Source organism: Sinohyriopsis cumingii, chromosome 4, assembly GCF_028554795.1.
Source record: "Sinohyriopsis cumingii isolate HCF-2022 chromosome 4, ASM2855479v2, whole genome shotgun sequence".
Lineage (NCBI taxonomy): Eukaryota > Metazoa > Mollusca > Bivalvia > Unionida > Unionidae > Sinohyriopsis > Sinohyriopsis cumingii.
The window spans coordinates 30,490,345-30,516,870 of NC_142964.1; the positions used below are offsets into that span (position 1 = coordinate 30,490,345).

A 26,526-nucleotide genomic window follows, 5' to 3' on the forward strand; every position below is an offset into this window, starting at 1 on the left:
GTTATCACCCACCTCTAATCAAGTCATACCTTCTAATAAGTTAAAAGTAATGCCTGACTGAAACATTGGAAGTATCAACGTTAAAAATATCTTAAAATGTTTTGTTTTTTCTTTCTTTCCTAAAGTTAAGCGAAAGTTTGTGCTGAACAAAATATTTACACTTCTTGCGGTATATTATTAAACTTATTTAAATTAACGCCGCAAACGTGTCATATTTTGCGCAAAAGAACCTAACTGAATACGTTTTGAATAGGATCTATCATCGCACGGAATAAAAGTCCCTTCACTCAATATGAATCAAACGTCAAAGCACAACTTGCCGTATATTTATGTTATTAAAATAGTTGCGTTCGTGCTTAAAACTAACCGTTGTCCCTGTAAACTTATCAAGTCTGAAATACCGTAATCTCCTTAACTCAGAGCACGTTTACACAACCCATCGATCTGTCAAACACATTTGAAATTCTCGACTTTAAAATACAATATTGGATTTTTTATGCATCTGGATCGAAACTAAACGCCGCTTGTTTATTGTTCTCACGATTTTGTAAAAGAGTGCTGGAGATATTTGTGATACCTTCAGACCCCTTCCCTACTTCTGTCTGACCATCCGTCTGGCAGTTACTACGTCTTCGTATTGCTGGGTGGAAATTCAAGACACTTGTTAGATATGTTGCCCTTGTGGTAAGCATGTGCGAAAAGAGTGTCATCATTGGCACCAAAAAAAAAAATCCACGTGTCCAATAATGTCCAGAACAATGACAGTTTCAAATACTATCTGCCTGAACTTCATATATGCTGGGATTTCATGATGACGTATTATACATGTAAAACATTTTACATTACGACATCTTAGTCACTGTCAAAAAGTAGGGATAAGTATCCAGAGACGGTGGAGGAGGATTGCGTTTATCTATGCTGAACCATTGTAGTTTATCTAGTTTCTTTTATATATCGATCTACATTTTTTAAAATATAAAATCATCACCAAACGAATTCATTAATAAAAACCACAATCAGCAATTTTAATCATTTTTAAATAATTGACAGTTTTATATTTAGTGTTCGTGCAAAGCAAATCTCTCTCTCTCTCTCTCTCTCTCTCCTATGATAATGATCAAAACCTATGTCAGTAGTCCCAATTCGGTAAGAAAGTAAGAGGAGATAATGCAATCAGTAAATGTTGGCTTACTCGGTGATGTAAGATCGATACCGCAAGGTGTTTAGCTAATAGCGTTTGACAGACACTAGAGAAAATTGATACCTCCTCTAATCCGCTTTCCAATTTACGGATCATTAAGACGATCCAATATACAGTTACTGATAGGAAAATGACAGCTATCTCATTTTGACGGCAAGGAAAACATCAGTGTATCAATCGGAAGCTTTCCCAATGAATGCACGTCATACTACTGAGAGATTCTTACCTAAAATATAATAGTTTGTGAACACATTTGGTGAGTCGCAAAGATTAAAAGAGGGTAATTTTTCAGAACATGCTAATGTATATACTAGCAATCTGTGCATTTAGTTAGAGCCCCCTGCAATTGAGGACTATCTATAATGTACAATTTATTCAGAAACTATTAATATTGTAAATGCAGGAAAGGTCTTCAAGGTACTCAAGTTGTTGACATGTTGGCGCCTCACATTTAAATATTTGTTTCTGATTAATGTTCTTCCAACTCAAGGTGGATACTTTAGAGGTATTTTGAGTTATTTTGTCACTTAATTTACCTTTATCGTTTTGTATGTATGTATGTTTCTGCTTTACTTATTCAGATTACCCTCACCTGTAAACAATCTGACACATACCAGCTTTGATCATGCATTCCGTGTGTTTACGCATGTCTATTTTTACAACCAACTGCATATTCCCCCTTTAAGAAGGGAAGATTCGTGAGGCCATCCTTGGTGAGACGGCTAAGAGCGGAGTACCTAATGGAAACCACGGAGCAACCGGAGGAAAGACGTTTAGCGTCTGGGCCGTTTGTGTGGCTCGAGCCAGCTAAGCATTGGTCTCAAGCAGAACATAGTCACGCTTCAGTGAGTCAAAATATCAATGATTATAACCACTCGATTACCGAGGCACCCTAATTAATAAAGTTAATTAAATTACCCCAAAAAAAACAATAAGCGTAGACATTACAAACATCGATGTTTTCTTCTTGAACAGCCGTGTCAATTCAAAATCAAACGGCAGAAGGAGTGGAAAAGTAATGCCGAGGAGTAGCAGGAATGACAACCCACCCTAAAATAAATGTTGCAGCTTGGAAAAACGCATAACTCTTTAATGTCGTTTAAATGATGAAATAAAATGAATCAGGATAGGATGCATTGCTATACAATCAAACGTTTGTATCGGTTGGCAGCCGAAATCGATAAAGTAATTTGTTTAACTGCTGCATCGATTCCTGCAATCTGTTCATCAGATGTAGAATGTAAATCCGTCAACATTTAACAATGCCAATAATCAACTCTTGTGCCAGCTCATCGATGATCAGATCATGTGATGCAAAGCTAATAGTGGATTTGCAGAGGATTGGTGACGTATATTGGAGTGACGATATAATAACATGTATCGGTAACCATAAAGTATAAGAATATTCATTTGATTCTAGTGTAAACTAGATTAGTATTTCAAGTCAAGAATTTAAAGCAGATATTATTGTTTATTCGTGACAGTGATCTACTTTATTTATAAAGAAGGCCTCCGAATTAAATTGACGGATAATAGTGTGAGCTCGAAGGGTTTATGTAGCCCAATGTTGTCCAAAATCATCCGCTGACTGTTAACATATATAAATCTATGTTGATGAGTTCTACCGTAACATACAGTTGCCAAGTCACACTTCACATAGCATTGATCTGTTATATGTAGGATTCACGTACCATCCGTATCAATTATCAATTATGTCATTTTGAAAGCTGCACCATCGGCAAACTGTCCACGAAAATAACATCAGAGCGTAGCAAGCGTTGTAATCGCATATTGTATTATACATTATTCATATGACTTGCAGAGACGGTGCAGATTAGTCACCTTTCAGTCTTCCTTTCCTTGTGTATTAGTTATGAAAATAATGTCAGCGCGTGTTTGTCACCTTCGTTTCCTATTTCCTGTATTCGTTAAGATGAGAAGGGTTTCGGTGAAATGTCCAAAAGGTTGTTCCAAAATATCTTCAAGCGGAACTCTGACAGAGATATTGTGGATGATGCCACAGAAAGGGCGTACACGGAGAATTGATATGACTCTCGTCCGTAAACAATTAGGAAATCTTTTTTTTTAAAATACCATTTTTCACAATTATCCATCCAAATTACCCTCAAGTGTCCGGAATTATTGGACAGATTATGACATACAATTGTGTGGATTGGAACATTAAGATATATTGTCGAAATAAACCAGTTATAGCACACCACCGACCAAATATTCAGATTGACAAGCTTGTTAGAACAACAACAACAACAAAAAAGCCCTCACAAACCAGAGATTAAATAGATTTTCAGAAATGAGTGGGTGTTAAAGATGCAAGACACACAAACACATGGTTAAAACGAACAATTTCTCCATCAGAGACGAGTGAAAAAGTCGACATTCACAGCAGTGACGAGTGAAAAAAATCGGTATTCAAAGCAGCACCATCACATGCAAAACACAATAAACACTATATATATATATATATATATATATATATATATATATATATATATATATATATATATATATATATATATACTGGGGAAATCGAAAATGTAAACAGGTGGGAAAATCTACATAGAACCAAAATGAAAATCATTCAAAAGAGAATGAACTATTGTTGGATAAAATATTTTTTCTTGTCACAATTGCAATGATATTATCCAGGAGAATTTAGCTAACAAACTTGAACATAGAAGCCCATGGAATCTAAATAAAATGTATTGGATACTCTGAAAGCAAACGATTGACTGAAAAAACCAATGTACATTTAAAATTATTTTCCCGTTTTCTTGATCATTAAATTTGACAGAATGAAGAAACAAAACCTTTATTTTCTTGCTTTATTTTTAGAATAAGTGACTTAGGCTTAGAATTAAGCTTATTCCTTTATGACCAGATATTATATCACCGCAAATGAAACTCCCCCCACCTTAATAGGCAAACGGTACTAATTTATAACAGAAATATCTAAGAAATACTACAGAAACCTTAACATCATTGTGCCTTGTGACTTTAGATGACATTGTTATATGAAGAATTTTATTTTCAGCTATTTTAGGACAATATTTTCAAACATTTATTCAAATGTAGATATCATTCATTATCAAATGATTCGAGAACGTTAATTACGGTTTGAAGGCCTCAATCATCTGTCAGGGAAACCGCTAATTAACGTTCTGAAATTTGCAAATAACAGATTTGTATCTCCCAGTCTCTGTTATCATTACGTTAGGACAAGACCATCGAAACGCTGTTGGTTCGAAAGTGCACAGAGATGCATGGCGTTGAGCTGGACTGTTAATAATGACCTTTCCTAAGAGGTCAGAATCGGTAATTGCGCATTCATACCTTGTAAGTAAGTAACTGCAAAATACCAATCACTAATTCCACACATTAGCCGAACCCAATATCACACCTTCTCGTATCTATAGTTTGGAAGATTTAGGATGCTTTTGTAACCAATAAGACAAATTAGCATCTGTTCGTATTAATGACCGTTGCTGTTTTTATTTTGGCATCGGTTCAGCTATTGGGATATTTTTAAATAAAGATTGACACTAAATTAAAACATGGCATATCGATGACTTGTTAGATGTTTGAAAGGAATAAAACAAAGACGAAACAAATATATATTCCGTGCAAGTGTACATTAAAGGATATTCTTGCAAATAAAGAGCCAAATTCCGTGGAAAATATAAAATAGTTTGCAGAAAAATAATAATTGATCAGAGCTATAAACCAGAAACTGATATTTAAAACATTTTCACATAAATGAATTTATCTTTATAAAAGCGATATCGAGTACGCTAGAAAATCCAATTGAAATAGTAAAGCAATAGTTTATTATCCACACCACTTCAGTTTCTAGATATTGAATGAAATGTAGTTGTAAAACATGTTTTTGTTTTCTTGCGCCAGAGGGCTTTTGTAAACTACAATATGCATGTTTCGTAGGATATACACTGGGACTGACACAACCAACCACAAAAGAGTAGCAAAGCTTATGGATTGAGATATTGTTCAGGGAGACGAATTGAAAATTCCTATCGTATAATGTAAGATTGAGTAATGCAGTGTAGCAAAGGTCTGACTGACCTGAAAGGCAATCAAACTCCAGAGATGCAAATAATGGTAGACAATAATGAGCGAAAGTGTTGTTTCAGGATAATTGTAACCAATTTTCTGATTTTTGCCTTCATCTTCAATGTTAATCTATCACATTAGAAACAAATGACAAGAATCATCTCTACACTTTCTTTTGACTTACTAAAATTAGATTTGTATTGAAGAGTTGACGTTTAATATTACATATCATAATCCCCATTGCAAATTCCAAGTTATTATTACTAGGATAAATGTAGTACTTGTCGTTAGTTCTTCGTACTGTGAATTATATATCACATAAAGGTGCAAAGTCCATATGATATATGAACGTTTTGCAACATTTCAACAGTATTACAATAAATGGACTAAACGCTGAGTCGTCCTGGAACTGATTTTGGGAACCGTTTGGGAAATGACGATCGACAAAGTTTAACGCAACTACCTTGTAATGTACTCTGCTAAAGAGAGAGAGAGAGAGAGAGAGAGAGAGAGAGAGAGTTAAAAATTCACTATGGTTTTCCAACTGCTTGGGCTCAGCAAATTCTTCCTCAGGGGAAACAAATATACAAAACAAAGATTTAACACAAAATCTACGAAATGTCTGGAATCCTACATGTTAGAATCACAAAGGGTAACTTACAACAATACAAAGTTGTGCAGGAATAGCATACGAGCTGGTTCATGTTTCTATCACATAATAAACCAGGCAGCATATTTCGACCTAATTCTAAATTAAGAACAAGGGACTTTGACAAACTATGGTGAGAGATCGACAACAGAAATTATATCCCAGTAGAGTTATGCAACGAGGTTATGAAGGACAGATGTTAAAATAATTGTGTCCTGATAATTGACAAAAACTATAATAATAATAATAAAAATATTAATAATAATAATAATAATAATAATAATAATAATAATAATAATAATAATAAAGACAATACAACCATAACAATTGTAATTACTTGATGAATATTTGCCTAAACGTTTCGTCGGATTCGAAATTAATGACTGTCTGTAATTTTGACTACGCTACAACCGGAAGATTAGATTTTTTTTTTCCTTTACGTCAAAATTCCCCATGAGATTTTATCTGTGGTACCCGGTATCGTTCCTTACGTGTGCGTTCAGTCCAACCTAGGTTAGATTCAATAACTCGAGGACTCGACTGAATGTCTATTCCAGTTGCAATGGTTGGTGACTTTCGCGCAGATTTTATTGCGAGTATGGCTTTTGTGATTATTCAGTTTAGATAAGATACGGGCATATTGTACTACGATACGACTAATATGCTGCAGTAGTTCAGAGGTGAGCAACAACAATTTCGACTTCTGAAACTGAACAGCATTCATGACTGACATCTCTTGTTCAGTCATAGTTACATTCAAGCACGCTGACTTACGCAATAGTGTGTGGCAATTGTATCATATTACACCATTTTTAGATCATGTGAGATTCAGTTTATTCAAATTAAATATGAATTCCTTTTCTTGGGCTGTTTGCATTAAGACGCATGTGCGTATATGTTCACACACACACACACACACACACACATGAGTATTATACAAAAATGAGGAAACAATATATTTGCATCATGGAACTACGCATGACAACTGCATAGTAATGTGCCATACGACATTTTTTTCTGACATTCCTTATATGTCACCATCCTAATTAAGATGATCAAGCATGGCACATGTCGAAATCTATTACATGCAACATGTGGTGCAACGATTTATTATGGAGGAATATTAATGAATAGATGAGAAATATGTAGCAGATATGGGCAGTTATTCCCATGCTCTCCGGTTGGGTTTTTGATGTTTATGTTTCTGGCAGTTGCTTTACGATAATAGATATGTGCACATGTAATCCCAAATGATTTTACGCATACCTCAAGAGGAATTAACTCCACAGAATACTCTTTTTCCATTTTGTTTTGGAGCATAATTGCATCACTGTACAAGCTGAATATAAAAGATGTTTTTACACCAAAGCAGCATTTGAAAACGTTAAAGTTTCTACACAAAAGTAGATTGTTACACCGATATATTTTAGGTTATGGAAATTCAGTATCTCTGGATCATATTGAAAATATATTGTTAGCGCTCAAATCAGATAAGTTATGTGTCCCTAAAATTGTTATAAAATAGGGATATCGATACATTTACGTAAGTGCATTAGTAATTAATGTATGAACATATCTCTATATTGCATTTGTTCATGTCCTCAGCCTACACGTGCAGTACACAAAACGTTGATGAATATGTAAAGCATACATGTTTCCGATTACGAATGCTTTCTAAAGTGGAAATCTGCATTCAATGCAATTGTCTTCCGATTTAGTATCATTTCTTTCTACCAAAATAATGTAGCAGATTATCTACATTGCAAGCTTGTTCCCAAAATGATCGTTGAAACCATTTACAGTCTATCTTGTTCTGTTAATGCGTGATAATTAAGTAAGTAGCAGAACAAGAAAAGAAAAAAATCTGAAAACTATGTTTAATGTCACATTATAATTTTGCCGCTTTTTTCATTTAGGAATTAAGATATAAACATTTTTGTCGCTTTTTCAAATATCTCTATGACATTTGCACCTTAATATGTTATGTATTCATCTCTACAACCTTTAAGACGATCATTTACATTGAAAGTAATGTACGCGATTATACTGCGGTTTCTCGCTTTTACGTTTTGTGATCCGGATACACAAGATACGTGACACTAAAATGTAACAACTAATAAAGATTATGGGTGATCATCTTACAAATGACACTTAATTAAGGGACAAAACGAAAGTAGTACAGAAGATTCATGCGACGTGCTTATAATTAAGCTATGAAAATAGCAAGTAAAATAATTTATGAAAGGATGAAAAAGTGAAACTGTAGGAAATATTCCAAAATGGCATTGATTGATTTTCAGAATTCAAACAACTGAAAAGAAACTTCTAACAGCACAGTTCTGTTGCGTAAACAAACCCCATCTAGTATGGATTATTCCCGGCCGCAAAGTTATCACTACACGAAAATGTCTTGTTTACTTGTAGAATAAATAAGGCTGTCACAAAAGAAATATTTTTCTTACCTATGCTGAACATGAAGAAATTGTATCCTTGGTGATCAAAATTAATTATATGAAATATCTCTTCTAGATAGTTATTTAATTCAACAACAGATGATATAAATCTAATGTGATATGTACGAAGCATGCCGAAAGGGTGCCAACTGAGTTTTTCATTGACACTGAAGTCCGACAGACAGTTTTCGTTCGAAAGCAGTACCACGACGAATTAAGCTAAATGATACTTTTAACGACACCTGTAAGTTGATATGTAATGACTTATATCTTTACTTTATCTAAACGAATAAACTACGTGAATGATACAAAACTGATTTAAATGTAACCATTTCTTCTAAACTCGACGTTACTGTAATGGACGTTAAACAAACAATTCCCCTGGAATCTACCCAGTCATAATTTTGTGAGGGATCTCATCTTTTAACAAGAAATACCACACATCTGTCAATACTTATTGATAACTTTTATTACGCTTGCCTTCAAACTTGAATCACTAGAGACATAACGATAATGTTACTGCCGATAAATACGACAGCAAGTGTTCACGTGGTCTGCAACCTGTACTCAACCGCATGCTGCAGAGATAGAAACAATGCATACAAGTATGTACACCACAAATAATTAAATTTAGTAATTCAATTTACAAGGTGTCCAGGTCTCTCTAAATCAACACGTTTTCATCATTTTCCGCTTTAATTTCCACGTTCATTTAGAAGAAACCTATATCCACATCTATGCTGCTTCTGTCAGATGGAAAAAGCAAGGTGCTGTGGCACAAAGTATGGAAATATCACAGATACTGCACTCGTTGACTTCCTTCTCTTATGCCAGGTACTCAGGTGTTTTGAATATATCGCACGCAGGACACGATAATCAAGATGGTAACATAATAAACAGCCCTACTTCTTCCATACACACACTGGTGCAGAATTACAGCAGCACTGCCGACAGCTGATGTGCCTTCAAATAGAAACAGTAAAAAGGTTCTCACTAACCAAAGCATTCATCAATGAAACGCATGGAGTTATTAATAATTGGTAGTTTCCAGTTAGTGATTTTGACAAACTGTGTATTGCAATATATAAAGGGCATTGACCTTTTATAAGGGTTGAATCCCGTAATCATCATAGAATATGAACGTAAAGGTAATACATTTTTATATTTTCAGGTAGCTTGTCGTTCTGTGCTGGTGCCAATGTTTAGCAAACATTATTTAATGAGATATAAGCGGGATATTTTCCGTCGCTACTAGGTGTTTTTGAACTTTTGTGATCTTACATATTTTGTAATCATATATATTTCTAACTGAGCATAATTCATTATGGACATAGCATGAAAGAAATGCATTAATGAATTTAATGCATTAGCGTTTTATTTGTTTAAATGTCTAGATATATTCGGCCAACCTCTAATATTCCGGCAACTCTAAATGAAATATATAATATGCATTTGTCTTCAGATGTACTGTATCCTTCATGGGTCAAATAGAAAAGAAATTTTAGCGCCATTTAATATGTTCTTGAGGAGGTTCTAATTCGTCAAAATCCAACATCAGTTAATACAATTACATTCTCGTGTTACGAATGTGATTGGGTTGTATGAAGATTGTTTTCCCACGTCACCCATGACTGTTTTTTATTTTGTCGAAGAAATTTTGACCACTGTACTAAAAGTTCAGACGAGGATAAAATGATTCCATGTCAGTACCCAGCCAAGTAATTCGTACATAGATTTAGAGGCTTTCCTTGAGTAATACATTGCTTAGATGAATCGACGTAATCTATATTTTGAGATGCATTTCTTTTTGGTTGTAAAAGTAACGTGGTGGATGTGTACATGCAAAGGTAATATGTGATACCCTCTCAGCGCATGTTTTGAATGACTCGGAAACAGAACTCTGACCTAGACAAATATGATCAGCTGTTGAACGAAATATGCTGTATAAGTAAAGTCAGGTCTTAGAGTGTGTAATAATCTATAACAATAATGTCCCTTTGCAATAGTAGTGTGATTGGGATGCTGCTCTGAGGTCAGTTTAGTTAAATCTGTGCATAAAATATGTCCGAAAATTCAGATCTAACCCATATCAGAGATTCTTGAAAGTCTTTGCAAAATGCATCTTAAATCGCCTCACATTATTTGTATTAATCATTAAGGATGAAATAATGCAATTTGATCTACAAACATAGGTACACTGTACGGATGTAGAATTTATCGTACAGCCCGCTGTTTCTATTGTATGCGTTCCATCTTGTACATGCAATATTGACCTTAATGTGGGAAAACATAGAAAAGTAACTCCAAAATGAAATGTATTCATTTTTAGTTTTAGGTTTGGTTGAACCTTGATTGCTCTAACTGGACATTCATACAGAAGCTTATTTAACATTATAATGAGTCATTTTACTTAGTTAATGGAGACACTCTTAGATATGCATAAAACAATTTTCAAATAGATAAAACAGAACTGACATTGGTTAAATAATCTTAATAGTTACATGTTCAACATAAAGATACGTTCATTCTTATTTAGATTTCATGTGATCTTCATTATTAATATTTGTATTTTCGATATAAATGTATCTACTTATAACTTAACTTGTTCTGGTTAGACTGTATCACTTTGAACATGTATAAATATTTTCACAATGAGTCAGCTTCCTTTTGTAATATCTTTGAATTTACTTTTTCCCCACTTGACCTTCCTGTGTACTTCTAGGTATCAAATGTGATGTAAAATATTACATCCTCCTCAATTCGAGCCATAATAAAATTCTTGATACTTAGTGTTCCTCATAAAGTATTTGATGTTTGGATGTTCATGATATGTTATCAGGAGGAATTGTCGCTTTGTAAGTTTTAATCTATTTCATGTGCTTGTACATTAAATATAATTTTAAATCTCCAAGTCTGGCACATTTTCACTTTGAAATCACCATGTCTGGCACATTTTTACTTTGAAACCTCTGTGTCTGGTATATTTTAATTACATTTACTTCAAAATGTCGTGTGTAGTGCATTTTCATCCTACCCGCTTGAAATCTCCGTGTCAGATAGATGTTCCCTTTGAAATCAAGATGTCTGGTACATTTTAACTAAGAAATTTTCATGTCTGCTACGTTTTCACTCCATGTACTTGCAATCACGATGTCTGGTACATTTTCACTGAGAAATGTCGATGTCTGGTACATTTTCATTCCATTTATTAGATATATCAGTGTCTGGTACATTTTCACTTTGAAATCTCGATTTAACTGAAATGTCCATTACTGGCATATTTTTACTATGTAATGTCCATGTCTGGTACATTTTCAATATGAAATCTTTATGTCTTGTACATTTTCTATAAGAAAACTATATATCCGATACATTTTCACTATGAAATTTCGACGTCTGTTACATTTTTCCTGTAAAATTTCCCTGTCTAGTACAATTTCGCTATGAAATCTCCATTTCTGGTACTTTTTCACTTTGAAATTTCTTGCAACATAGTGATGAATTACATTAAAAAGCCACACATTATCTCTTATCGGGTCAGGCCTGGTATCGGGAACAAAGTGGAAAGCTGGATGTTCTACCATGATCCCCAGTAATCAGATGGTGATTATCAAACCCTTGTCAAATACTCGGCAACAGTAAGCAGGATTAGATCCTGCTTTCTTAATGGGACATACTGCTTTAAGTCTCCATAACAGAGATCCGCACCACTGTTTAAAGAGATGCATCTTTCCTTAAAATGTAGTGACCTATTAGTAGTGTTCTATTACTATGGACACTTTGAGCGTGCTGTTATCTTTTTTAACAACTAGCCGAATACCTGACACCATAATTCGTGAATACCTGACAGAATAAAGCCCGAATGCCTGACACAATAAAACTGGTTTACAGTACTTCTCTGTCATTCTTTAGAATGGAGGCCATGGAACAAGTATACTGCAGTTTCCCCTCAAAATCACTATGAGCTATTGTGTTTCACTGACAGTGGTTCTGACTTCAACATATCTGTTCATACTGAATTAGGAACCATTTAAAAGTTCAATATACACAAGTCTTCCAGATGACCTTCTGCATAATTATCTACGATTTCAATGGTATTTAAAAAGTACATACTAGACACTGAATTGGGATTATATTTTACCACTGTACCATGGAATACTTTTTCAAGCATTTTTGTTGAAAGTTTTTGACCCAATTTTGAAACCACCTGTAAACAGCAAATGTTTGACAAAAACAGTATTGCTTTCATAAATAAATGAGGATAACCTAGCTGTATATTATCATATATTTGTCTATGAATGTCAGTTCGGTAATTTCTATACAAGAACATGAAGATGTGAAAAAATAAATGCAAAGGACAGTACAAACAGCTACAAAAACATGATATTCTTTCTCTGAACAGTTGTGAATACTCTTGATCTTTATTTGCAAAATCAAAAGCATAAAACCCTATTCAACGTATACTCTGTCATCTAAAATGAGTTTAATACCGTATAATTACATGTAGAAAATGCGCACGAGACCTAACGTTATCCTCGTACATGAAACTTAGTTAAGTTGGCAAGGGATAGTTTCGTAAATTTACTGTCAAATTTCTTAACGTAAGGTTATGGTGTGATTTTTCAAATATTATTGTTTAATAATTAAAGATATATTTTTGAATTAGGTGTGTTGTTCTTATTGTTCTTGAAATTGATGTAAGGCATTTGCATCTCCAATAGTTACTTCGCAGTATATAGACAGTGAAATAATCGATAGTCGGCTAAAAATAAAAGATTGCAACACATCAGTAGACATGTGGATTCAGGCAAGTATAATAGCTCAAAAACTGTCTGGATGGCAATTGATTTTGAAAAGCTGTTTAGTAAACAATGTTTCCTAGAATTATCACCTATGGAATGGGCCGGCTTATGCGCTGTGAGCATCACTTGTTGTCAAAACTGACCTGTGGACGTGAAAGATGCAGGTATAAATGTTGGATTAGGTTCACAAATTTTCTCTGCTATTTGCTATCATTTGCTTGTCAGGTCCAGTAAATAATATTCGTATGCGTTTTTTTAGCATGGCTTTCCCAAAATATTGATCTTTTGACTTCACTTGTGTATTTGAGTTTTAATGATTTTGAATATTAGGCATGTGGAGTAAGTAATAAATTTGTGGATAAAATATGTCCCTTGTACCCTAAACCATTACGTTTCCCTAGCTGTCATGTTTGAAAGCGCGATTGCTCTAATTATCTCTTCATAATAACAGCTCAGCACCTTACCTCTCCTTTCTTTGCTGGTGCCAGCTGTAAATAGAAAGTAATTATATCATTTATATGTCAGTATAAATGCACACCTGTATTACCATCTAATTTGTTCGTAAGGCATTGAACTGAATGTAAAAACTAAAAGTATTGTAATTCATGAATTTTAAATCAAACATTTGCTTGTAAAAGTAATTACAGTCATAAGGTAATCGCAGAGATTATGATATCACTCACACCATATGGCGCTTGCTTATTGTTTATCTTATTTGGTATTCGTGATTTCAAGAATGTCTTCGAGATTTTGTGATTTACTTAAGCAAATCTATATAGAGAGAAAAAATGGCCGAAAGACACTCCTTTTTTATAACAAGCCATATCACTCATTAAAACGTCTGAAAATATAAAAAAATCTCGCTGATGGCTCAAATCATTATGACATCATTGTTGAGGTTAATTGAGCTCTGAACTTAAGTTCACATACATGGGTTCATAGTACGAAGCTAGTATATAGTGTAAGATATCATGGAAATGATAATGGTTTCTTTGCGTGATCTAAGCGTTACTGTCTCTGAAAGTTAATTTACAACAAACTAATGTGTTTCTGTCCGTTGATAACCTAATTAAAATCGCGAGCTACCTTTCCCCATAACGGTAATGAACCTATTGGTTTTCTTGACATAAACATTCAAACCATTTTGTTCTTAGTCAGGATATTCTGGCTTTGCTTGTGTTTCTATCTTTCCTCATTGACTGGCATTAGTTACAATGTCAGTAAAGATCCTTCTAATTATGATTGTTGTGGTAGCAGCTCATTTAAGGCAAGGCATGTTGTTAATTTATACGTACTCATCTGAACGTTTATTCGTATATGTATCTTCAAAGACAGACGTGTGAATTTCTGTGGCGTTTTGTGTATATAAAATCTTGAAATAATATCATATTTATCTTAATGTAAAAGAAATGCCAAAAGGTTTCTAAAAAAGCATCAGCGTACACGTATTAATGTCTGCAGTAAACGTTTTTACTCTGAAAGAGAAATCTTCCCGGTACGCTGAGTATGTTGGCACAGTATGTGCTTATCAGTCGAAAGTGAAATGTGTTTAGTTTCATGGAAACAGAAAATATCGTTCTCAGGCCGAAATTATGGATTCGATTGCTCACTTTTGATTTACTGGCTCAGATGTTCATGTGCATACGCTGCTGTCCGAATAGCAGATGCCAAGCTATTCCTGAGTATTTGATAAGCTTTTTTTTTCCTTCGCTACTGATCTTTTCACCCTCAATCTTCCACTTTTTAGTGCGTCGGTCGTTGCCCAAAATCTGTCCCATAGATGAATAATTGCCTAATTATGTACACAATCTAGGACTAGTACACGTTTTGTCCCTGGCTAATCCTAGGTATAACCGAACTCCGAATATACCGCACAAATGGTACTTTTGTGAACTGTTCTAATTATTTAGAGCAAGCAAAAGGCCATAGCGGCAGTTAACATAAAAAAATAAATAACAAAATTAAAATTGAAAACTAATATACGCCAAGTCGTGATGGGACTTGGGGTTGGAGTTGGGTGGTGGACCTTATGCGCGTTTTTAAAGTCATGACCTCGGAGATGGTGATCACGTGATACACTGATGTTTTGTTTTCGCGTGGCAGGACTAGAATTCTATATACATGTCACTGATACAGAATAAAGAAAGTTATTGCGCATGAAATTTTGTAATCAGTAATGTCCTGCTTCACTGCACGCTGAACATGAAGTTTTTAATACTGAATATTCAAAGTCGAACAAATATTTTTTGCAAGGCAACACAACGAGATGACTTGTTGAGCTGTAAGATTGAATATAATTATTTTATATACAGAACTTACCATTTAATACATGAAGTTTGACGTTTGTAATTAAAAGATCCGAGGATCTACACACATAATTCCCATCATCCTCCATTTGGGCTTTGTCTATTTCCAAGATACTCGTGATTGTGTTCTCTTTTAAAGATATTTTCTTGGATATTTTTATCCCTCCGTCCTCGTCAGTTGTAATTCTATTTCCATTCCTAAACCAGTCTAGTGCCTCGGGTGGATAATACTGCGTAGTTGCGTTGCATATAAGGCTAATCTTGTCACCCTTCTCAACGTATGTATTACCAGATATCTCTATGCCTGTAAGCATACAAAATCAATGTCACTAAATAAAGGTCGGGTATCAGGTAAGCACAAAGATGGAATAAAAACCAAATGAGTGCTGTGTCTGAGAAATAAACTCTCACTTAACTGAGTCTGCTCTTTCGATGTCAAGTGTATAGAATAAGTGTCGTATGAAAAGGGGTTTACATCCATATTAGGAGAGTCAGAGAAATATAAAACTGGTCGATTCTTTTGTCGGGTTTACTGCATTTAAGAAAACTCTCGTAAAGAAAGAAAGCTAATAAATAACGTTAGTGTGCGTTATATGAAATGAAAATCTTTTAAACGCATTCTGATTCCGTTTTTCTTTTCTAAACAGAAACTGGCGTTCAGCTTGAAACGATGAATTAGTCAACCACTTACGATGTGTAAAAGACAAAGTCATGTCAATGACTTACGATGTGTAAGAAACAATGTCATGTCAATGACTTACGATGTGTAAGAGACAATGTCATGCATTAGATATTTTGTAACTGATGAGATTTTGCTTCTGATCCCTTTCACTAATAAAATGAAACTCTATTAAAATGCAAGGATTTGAAATCATGTGCTTTAGCTTTTTGGTATTAGTCTGTGAAAGCATTATTATATTCTTCAAACCGTTTCCAAAAAAATCTGATATTTTACAGTTGAACAAATTCATGAAAAGATTTTAAATGGATTACATGAAAAGGAAATTAAACGTGTCCATTATTAATGCAAATTTCATTTATTGAATAAAGATATATTTTCTACTGCATCTTGGATCCTGAATTAAGACACAATATAAAACGTCTTAATAATGCATAATATTCGAAAGTGGTATAATTCCGAAGTAACTAAAGTTTGATATTAGATTCCCAGGGTAAAATTTATCAATATCAAAATCGGGGTTGAAAATTAGAACAACACTAATGATATATTTCCAATATTGTTCCAATTTACAACAGACAACGAACAAGTAATTTCTTGCTGAAAGACACAAACCACTATCAGGATTTATAAACGGACAGAAATATTTCATTATAGATGCAGCTGTATAAACCTTTTATCCTCACTTATAAGTCCCATTGTACTGCACCCAACATAACCATGATTTGCCGCAAGATCATAATCTATGTGTTTGTTACACTGATTAGCTCTAACAAACCGCACTGACCCAGATGTGTCAGTGCACCATGCGATGCCAGACATAGATATGTGCAGTTTACAGTTGAACTCGACTTATAGGCAAGTATATACCATTGTCAATTTACAGGTTGCCGTTTGTTACGTGTTTAGGCTCGAATAAACAGTAACACAGAAAGAGTGAAAATAACAAGTTTTAAAAAATTTAACAAATAATTTATTTTCCTGGAAAAATTCTGTAAAACTGAAAAAGGAGAAGAACTTACAATTTGAAGAATCAAATCCAAACATAATCTAAGAATAATCCACGAATTATTTTGCAAAAGTCCTAGTGACAAATGTTCTAATAATTTCAAGTTCGAATCCTGATGGAAAATCCAAGATGGATGACGATGACGTATGCTGTAGTCAGTAATGTGCTTATCTACGGTTCATTGTAGAAATACAAATAATGGCACTCCGGTATTGGAAATCCAAATTTGTAAGCAATGTCTTTCCAAAATATCTGTGTGAGCACTCCTCAAAATATTTCCAGAGAAAAAAGAATTAATCCTTTTGAAATCCAACTGATCTGAAGAAAATTATAACTCAAAATCAGGCTACAGCAAAATAACTTGACATCAGTGTAAAAAGCCCAAAATTGAGAAATATCTCTCAAAGCATCTCTATTAAAACTAACAAATGCGTAGTAATGGAAAAACTGGAATAGAGAAATCGAAAGGGGGGTCACATGATCGTGTTTATGTCACGTACACCAAAAATGACCCTGACGACAACACAATCATTTTAAAATAAAAAAGTACTTGTTTACGAAGGTTGCTACAATTTCTGAAACAAGGTCAAGATTTACATCATCAACTGGTGTTTACGAAAGAATGATTCAGGTCAACTAATTTTCTGGGAAAATATCATCTCCAGCGAATAAATTTATATTATAATAGGATATAATAGAATAAAAATTAAAACTGACAAGCAATTAAATTAAAATAAATATGAATTAAATCAGATATATGTTCTATTTGATTAGCTCATATTCTTTCCAGCATGATACGGAGAATTAGAAAAAGAAATAAATCTGAAACAAAGCAGAGCCCTTAGCTGACCTAACTTCTCCGATTTTGACTAATACACATTTTTACTAACGAGCAATGACACATTGGTATTAGACTCTTATGGGTTTGTAAGGTAATACCGAATTATCTTCGCATTGGAATATTGAATATTTATTTTTTAAAGATAGGACATCTTGTGTCAAAAAATGCAGAATAAGTTTTCTGATAATGTTGAAACGTTTTGTCGCCAGTCTTTGGTCAATTAATGATGATAATTTAGAAGACTGTGCTGCTTTTGCTCTTTTATCCATGCATCGCCTGTACAAAAACGTAGTGCACCCGTCATTCTTTTTTTTTCTGGGTCTTCTGTCATGCAAAGACAATCTTTCGTCTTTTCGGTACGAATTAAAATTGATTATTTATTTACCAAAATAATATACTTAATTTAATTTTTATAAAAAGATACAGCTGAAGGTTTGAACATTTCGTTTTGTTTTGGTTTGGTTTGTTTTGGAGAATATTTAAGCTCTCACTGTCATAAACCACAAATAAGTGTATTTGACATTTTGGAATTTCAACATTCGCATGAGAATACAATTTTAAGAAGATTTAGTGCAGCAAGAGCTGACTGACATTGCCAATCAACTGTTCTATGTGATGTTGAATCTGATAACGATAGACTGAACACTAAGCAAGCATTCCTATCTTAAACCAATTAAGATCACAACCATTGTGAAACAGGCTGTAAAGAAAACCTGAAAAAAAATTCTGCAGTGTTCGTTTTTTTAAAAGAAAAACTAAATTTTTATTTCAATCTTTGCATTTGGACTGCAAAATATGCGAATTTAAATTTCCTAACACAATACAGGGTATGAGATGTTATATTGCATGGCATCGATTACTACAGTGCAATATATGTATTATAAAGATTAAACGCTGCTGAAAGATGTTTTTGCTTTCACCCTGTTGCCCATCAAACATCTAGTGGTCACAATCATTGCCGATAAAACGGCAGTGGAAAAATGTCAGAGTCCTTCTAAAGATTCTACCAATGACAAGGGACAATGGTGTGTCTGAATGACAATGACAATGACAATAGTGCAACTGAATGATAATGACGCTGGCGTGTCTGAATGACAAGGAACAATGGTGTGTCTGAAATGATCTGTGTATATATTGCATATCAAGAGGAAGAGAAGCATCAAGTCATAACGTTATACTGATGCATGCAAGAATGGTGAATAGCGTATCGTCTTGAACCCTCTTAATTAGTTTAAAGCATAATTATATCACAAGAGTCAGAATTACATTGAAAAACTATTTAAGTAAACTCTGCAAATTTAGGAACTCATTTTACAGTAGAAAATATCCTTCAGCTTTTCATAGCATGCTCGTATGCGAAGATGCAGCTATATCAGAAATCTACACCACATAACGGGGTCGTAACAGTGTATCCACACAGCTGCAAACAAATGCATAGGTCAGGTAAATCCAGGAATTACAAGACGATACAATTTTAGCCTAGTACGTATAAAGTACATATCGGATTGCAGATGGAGCATCTAAATCATCCACGTAGACTTTTATTTACGTACTATGGACACATATTCTAAACCGTTTACTATATTGTATTTTTTTTTTCTCGGCTCACGTGGATATTCCAGAATACGCATGTTTTGATTTTTGTGTTTGCATCAAACATTCATGACTTGTCCAAACACAGGGATAACAAAAAGGCTATCAGCGCAATTGGTCAACAGTATTAGACCAAATTTCGGACACGAAAGTATAAATGACAGTAAGCCAGGAAAAGAGAGCGATATTTTATCAACCATCAGGAATATACTATGTATGAACGGTAAATTGCAATGCTGAATTAGATCAAAGAAAAAGCCGCAAAATGTATCATGAATACACTTCAACAGCAGGTATTGGAAAGACTCTTACGTGTTTCTCAATAAGGGCAAATATATTGCTCGTGCTATAGTAAAAATACCCATATATTGTAGCCTGAATATAAGGAAATCGTTTAGAACACAGCACGTTTTCAAATGAGTCCATTTAGACCACAAAATGTAGTTCTGACTTGAAGTTCATTACTATGCCAATTAATAATGCATTACAATTAAATCCGTAAATAAGGATATGAGATTTCCAATATCAGCCAGTACCCTATTGACAATTTGTTATTATAGCGAATAATATCTAAACTTTTAGATGACATGATAGGTAAAAGAAAGGCCTCAACCGGAAGTATTCCATTTTATTTGTTAGAAATAAGATGAAACAAAACTGTCAAAGAGAGTACAGAATATTTTTTGTGTTGTTCGTCGCAGTTGTTATACCAAAAAGAGAAGATGTTCATAAAGTGTCATTAACTTAAACTTATGATGTTTTAATGCTGTTGGAAACAAATATAAAATTGATACTAAAGAAAAATGAAGCGGGCGAAAATTCCTTAAATATTGTATCCTGGTTATGAAATGTGTACGCTTGCTCTGTTTCATTTTCTGAGGACACATGGCTACTATACTATGGAAAGAGTTCATACATGCATCGTTTGGAAACAAACATTGAAACTGATCAAGCCAAAACAAATTATGCAAGAAAAGAATACATCTGAGCGATTAATCTGACCGTTGCAATGATTCAAAATACAATCTTTGGACTACATTAACCTGACCACTCGAATGCTATAAAATACCAGGTTTTGACTACATTAACCTGACTGCTGGAATGCTCTAAAATACAATATTTGGACTGCATCAACCTGATCGCAGGAATGCTATAAAATACCAGCTCTAAGTTACATCAACGTGGCTGATGGAATATTCTAAAATGTCAGTTTCAGAAAAACATCAACCTGGCTGCTGGAATGCTTTAAAAGACCAGCTTTTGACAACATCAACCTGACCGCTGAAATTCTTTTAAAAAACAATATTTCGCCTACATGAACCAGACCTCTACAATGTTCTATAATAACAGTTTCGGATAACATCAACCAGACGGTTGGATTGTTCCAACATAAAATTTTTTGGAATATATCAGCCTCGCTGTTGTCATGATCTAAAATATAAGTTTTTGGTTGCACGGAATGGTTGAAAAAATAAAATACTTGCTCGATTTGACATCGTTTATTTGTGCATAAAGACTCTTAAAGATTATCCCTTTTACTATTGAAAATGAATCGCTAACATAAGGTGAGAGGAATGGAAGCTGTTGCCAGATTTGCATGTTATAACTTCGGGCGCACAGTAGTACAAACAGAAACGAAGTTTATCCGTCTGGTAAACATACCGAGTCCAAACACGAAATGTGGAAGTAGAGGGCCAGCGTAATAAACTTTTTTTAACACTTGTGTAATGATGGAAAGCATCAGTTGTGCGACTTTCATTGTCAGAAAATAACATTTATCTGGAAATATATACAGGAGAGTACGCTTTTCTACCTACTGCAAACACTCGAAAGTTAATTCGGCATGCTCATCCTCCGCATCTCTGAACGTATTGAGTTTGCTTTGCTATTCAACACGTAATGAGCATGTATATTTAAAATATAAAAAAACACAAATTGGACTAAGTCTTTTGTAGGTCTTTTAACGTGGAATATTGGTCTCTATGGAAACAACAAAATTTTGATAACCAAAGACCAATTACTTGAATATTCGGCATTAGAAACACGACTTTTCTCCGTTGTTACAAACTGTCTTCTCTTGCCTTGGACATACTAAAATATCGAAATAAACGACATCTCGAACAAACTGTAACTCTCACAACGCGTCAGGTTTTTAAGTTTCTTTTACTATAATAACTCATGTAATGGAGACGCTACGCTTTCTACAAAATTAATCAACATCATATAAATATTTATCGATCATCCGTTTCGCACGCGATCCAAAAAGATGTGTGTTTTTAAGGAGGGGAGCAGAAGATTAGAATTTATCCTTTAGATTCATTTTGCGAACTTTCTGTAACTGACATTTGTTGAATAAAATCAATATACAGTTAAAACGTTATAATAGATCTTGAGCAAATGTAAATATAGAGCTTTCATATGAAATAGGGATATCTACAATCCACACCGCTAAACAACAATTCACCGTATTAAATAATAATGCAACCTTTGGAATAGGCTGATTTCCAGGAGTTTATTACATTTGTAAATTAAATAATTATTCATCTTGTACTGTTATTCTGTAGATTCAATCAAAAGTATAAAAAATTAAGATCAATGATTCTTTTAGACATCTTGAGCCACTTTCACCTTGTCTGAAATGTTTAGTTTTAACCAGATGTTACATCTAATCCGTTAAGCCCTTTCTTAAATGTTTAGTTATAAACAGATGTTAGCTCATTCTTCACCCACCGATGTATTTCCGGACGTTTTAATAGAAGGAGGTTTATATTAACAAAATGTACCCCATATTATTACGAATTTAATATTTGTTTAGCTTTATATATTGTATGATACATACATACATACATACATACATACATACATACATACATACATACATACATGCATGTACCCTGTTACTCAGAACGTTAAGTGTAAAATCGTACAATTTGGAAGGAAACCAAAGTTGATCGATGGACAACCCTAACAATTCGCGATAATTAATTTACTTATATCTGATTCGATAAGCATGTTGTTTCTGATATATCTAATGTAGGGTATATTTACTGTATTCAAAATCACATAACAGCTACCTGTGGCTTTCTTTCGGCTAAGTAGATAGATCATCCTACCAAGGCACCTTGATTGCGATTGTCTTCCAGAGATTATTTTAATTAAGTATAGAAAATTGTTGAAAAGACAAGTTATTTATGGAAATTTTTTTTCGATTGTGCAAAACGCAAATGTTTTCCCTTTCTTAGTGTATTTGCATATACCGTTTTCATTTTTTTAAACTAAAATATTCAGTACCACAAGAAAGTGGATGAAACAAGAACAAGTGGTTTTCTTGCATATTTATTGAATAGCTCAGTAGGCTGAGATGTATGATCATGTTTATCATTTCAAATTTAGCTATATCAACAAATCGTGTTTATTATATATAACTTACAAACTAGCATAATACGGTATGTAAAAATAACTTTGTTTGATTTTATGATAAAAACTTGATCAAACTAGAGTTACCTGCAATGATCTGCTTCGCCTTCGTCTCGATGTACCAAAATGGCAGATAGCCGAGACTTGGAGGAGGCTGCTAATTTAATAACTCCAAGGAAAAACATCAATAATTTATTACTGTGATTTCAATGATTGACTGTTGTGTTGGTCTTAAAGATCTTTTAACAGTTTTTGAAATTATTCGTCAAATAATTGTATAGTGTAGTCAACAGAGAATGTCTGACGTTCTATGTTAAAATGATCACCCACTTGAATTAGACATTATAAGCCTGCTTATGTCTAACTACGACGCTGCTTACCTGTAATTTCCAGTCGACAGCATGCCAGCTTCTTTGGTGTTGGAGAGCTTTGGTTTGTAGCTGTTTTTTATTTTCGCTTTTTATTTTACCTTGTTTAAGATGATTTGCTATAAATAGGAAAAACTGTCAGAAGAACTGAACAAGTATCTTTTAAAATATGATTTACCTACATTCTGATTCACTGACAGTACCTCTTTCTGGATATGATAATAAAGCTAACACTCACCGAAGATCCAATGGTATCTAGTCTATATTTGCACGTACACTACATGTGATTCCCTGCTAAGGTATACATAACCGAATACTGGAGAATACTTTTTTCGATGATGATGTAACTAAAAAGAATGTATTATTTTAAGCTTTGTCGTTTGATCTTTTTCTTACTTAAAAGATGAAACTATGAGTATATCAGCTTACCAGGTGTCATCTCGGGTTTCTCTGTAAAAGACAAATATGTACCTTTAGTCATGACGACAGTAGGACTGCATAATATAGACTAGGGTTCATAACAAGATTTGGTTAGGTTAATCAATATTACCAGATGAAAACAATGGTTGAAATAGTTATAAATTAAATTTTGAGCGCAATGAAGCTTGTCGAATGTAAAAAGCTAACAATTATTTTAGAGTATGTTTCACACAGTTTACTCCATCATCCATTCCAGTATCAGAGAACTGACCATTGTCTAATTTTGGACGATTTAAAAAGGAAGCGTAGTATATTTGAAATAAACTTTTTAACAAAAACTAATTAAAGCCGTATTACTTGCTTTGCTTCTATAAGCATGTTGTTTCTACATTGTTGACTAACGTACCTTCTACCTTTAAAAATACTGACTGTCTCAAGCCTCTGTCTGTGGTGCTTATCTGGCATTCGTATTCTCCCTCGTCCTCTCTTTTTACATTCTTTATGAGAAGATTCCACTGGTCTTTGTGTGGCACGTTTTTTACCTGGAAACGATCATCTGGCGCAAATGTCAGCGTCCCAATTGTAAGAGGGTTGTTTTCGTCTGCACGTTTCCACACAACCTGTTAGCAGAAAATTACAACTAATCACCTGGAATAAAGAAGCTACGAGAGTTGTATATACATGACCTTGCATGCGTGTCAGTTTCAAGTCAACTTTCTAAAACGGGCTGAATAATTTCTATCTTCTGCGAGACTAGACAGTGAATAGACACGATCTAAAGAACTGTCTCTATACTTACTCAAACTGTACTATGATAGAAACAGTGTGACGTATGCCATAGAAAATGCAACTAGGAAATTCGGGACAATCTTTTGCACACAAAACAAAGTAAAATTTTGAAATGATGCAATTAGTCGAGACTTCTCATCCAAATTCACTGAGAAAAACTGAGTCAGCTGAACCATACAAAATAATATATATTTCCAATTCAACAAATCCTATCATACCACTAAACAAATGATCTGAAAGACATCTTCGTCATGATAAAAGTAAATACCCTAACAATCTAAACAACGAAATGATCGTCCGAACTGTCAGAGGTACAGGATGCAAGACATGGCAAAACATTTTCAAAGCAAGCACGTTTTCAAGCATAGTAACGGATATAAACAACGCAGAATTTACATCAGCACTATGTTACACAAACCACAAAATGTGACATGTTTAATAACATGCACAATGCCTTCAGTTCAGTATGGAATAGAGCCCGAAAAACCAAAGGGGATGACGACTGTAGACCGATCTGACAGAACAGCCTTCTTCACAGGGCCACTATATGAAAGATATCATCGTAATTGGAATATGTCACAGCACAAAAGTGAACAACGAAATCGGATGAGCACAATAAACTTACTAGATCTCCGGCTCTGAACTCTGAGAGGAGGCGTCATTGAATAAATAAGAATATGACCCCGTGTCCCTCCCCATGAACGTATTGAATAATTAACAATATAAACCTCTTGTCCCTCCCCATGCACGAATTTATTCTCGTTGGTGTCTATATGCATTTTCATTTTGCACTTTCGGAATTTAACTTTCTATTCTCACCATATGGTCATTATTTTAATATGGTGTCATTAAACAAACTTTAGGTAGCCATAAAAATGCATCCTTACATTAACCTATTACGTTCTCTCTGTTTCAGTCAGCTACATAAGTCACGCGCAGGAAATTTGAACATGAAAATGACTTCTTGAAAAATAGAATTACCTGATTTGCAAGTATGTAAATAGTACATATGTAAATTGTCCGAAGAAAACAGCTGTCGTATGTATGTATGTATGTATGTACGTACGTACGTACGTACGTACGTATGTATGCATGCATGCATGCATGCATGCATGTATGCATAGGTATTTACGTGGGTATGTAGATTGTTAGGTATTATTACATCTAGGGGCTTAAATATAAGTAACAAGGCCAGGCTAACTCAACAGGCATTCAATTTTCCATAATGTAAATTTATTTAAACGAAATATGAAATCAAACGAAATGAAAGAATTATAAACGACCTACATTTTATGAATTCCTAGAATGTTATATTAAACTGTACTATTAACTTTCCACTAATCCGGAAATGAAGGTTCCAGTGCGTTTATGCTCTACCGTGCTAGCATCACTAAAGAATAACAGTTCTAAATCAAAATGCTTTTACTTCAATATTAATCCCATGAACGCAGAATATTACTGAAATTATTGAATGTTTCTCATAATCCGATAGAATTAATTAAGTATTTAAGTCCTCGAATAAATTTACATCTCCAAATTGATACTGACTGTTTAAATTAAAGCTATTCCACTCGGCTTAATCCAACGAATACATATTGTAAATAATTCACTATTTCTTCGCAACGACGTTAACAAAACTGGTAGAGACTGAATAATGAATTCGCGGTGCCTGAACTATCTTTTATAGTCACCTTATGCGTATCAAATCCACAGCGTCTAATTAACTTAAAAATATTTTGGAATAATTAAGTCGTATTATTTCAACATAAATCACAGAGTCATATTCTAACCTTCTCAAATTATTCAACCAATCACCAATTAGGGCGTGCATATATAGATACAAAATGCGTCTTATTTTTACGTGATGTTTATATGACCTCCATTAAAATTAAAGCGTGGCGTATTTGAACTAA

At 33.9% G+C, this 26,526-nt stretch overlaps 1 protein-coding gene across 1 annotated transcript in view; it reads right to left on the minus strand.

The window, feature by feature from the left end:
* Nucleotides 1-8,836: 8,836 nt before the first annotated feature.
* LOC149800878 (zwei Ig domain protein zig-8-like) overlaps nucleotides 8,837-26,526 on the minus strand; it is a 68,964-nt gene continuing 51,274 nt past the window's right edge. The window contains exons 3-7 of the mRNA XM_089954899.1: nucleotides 24,231-24,444; nucleotides 23,834-23,854; nucleotides 15,511-15,801; nucleotides 13,656-13,679; nucleotides 8,837-9,352 (exon numbers count right to left, since the gene is read on the minus strand). Coding sequence (XP_089811025.1) covers nucleotides 9,228-9,352; nucleotides 13,656-13,679; nucleotides 15,511-15,801; nucleotides 23,834-23,854; nucleotides 24,231-24,444 — 675 coding nt within the window. The 3' untranslated portion in view covers nucleotides 8,837-9,227. The remainder of the gene's footprint in view (nucleotides 9,353-13,655; nucleotides 13,680-15,510; nucleotides 15,802-23,833; nucleotides 23,855-24,230; nucleotides 24,445-26,526) is intronic.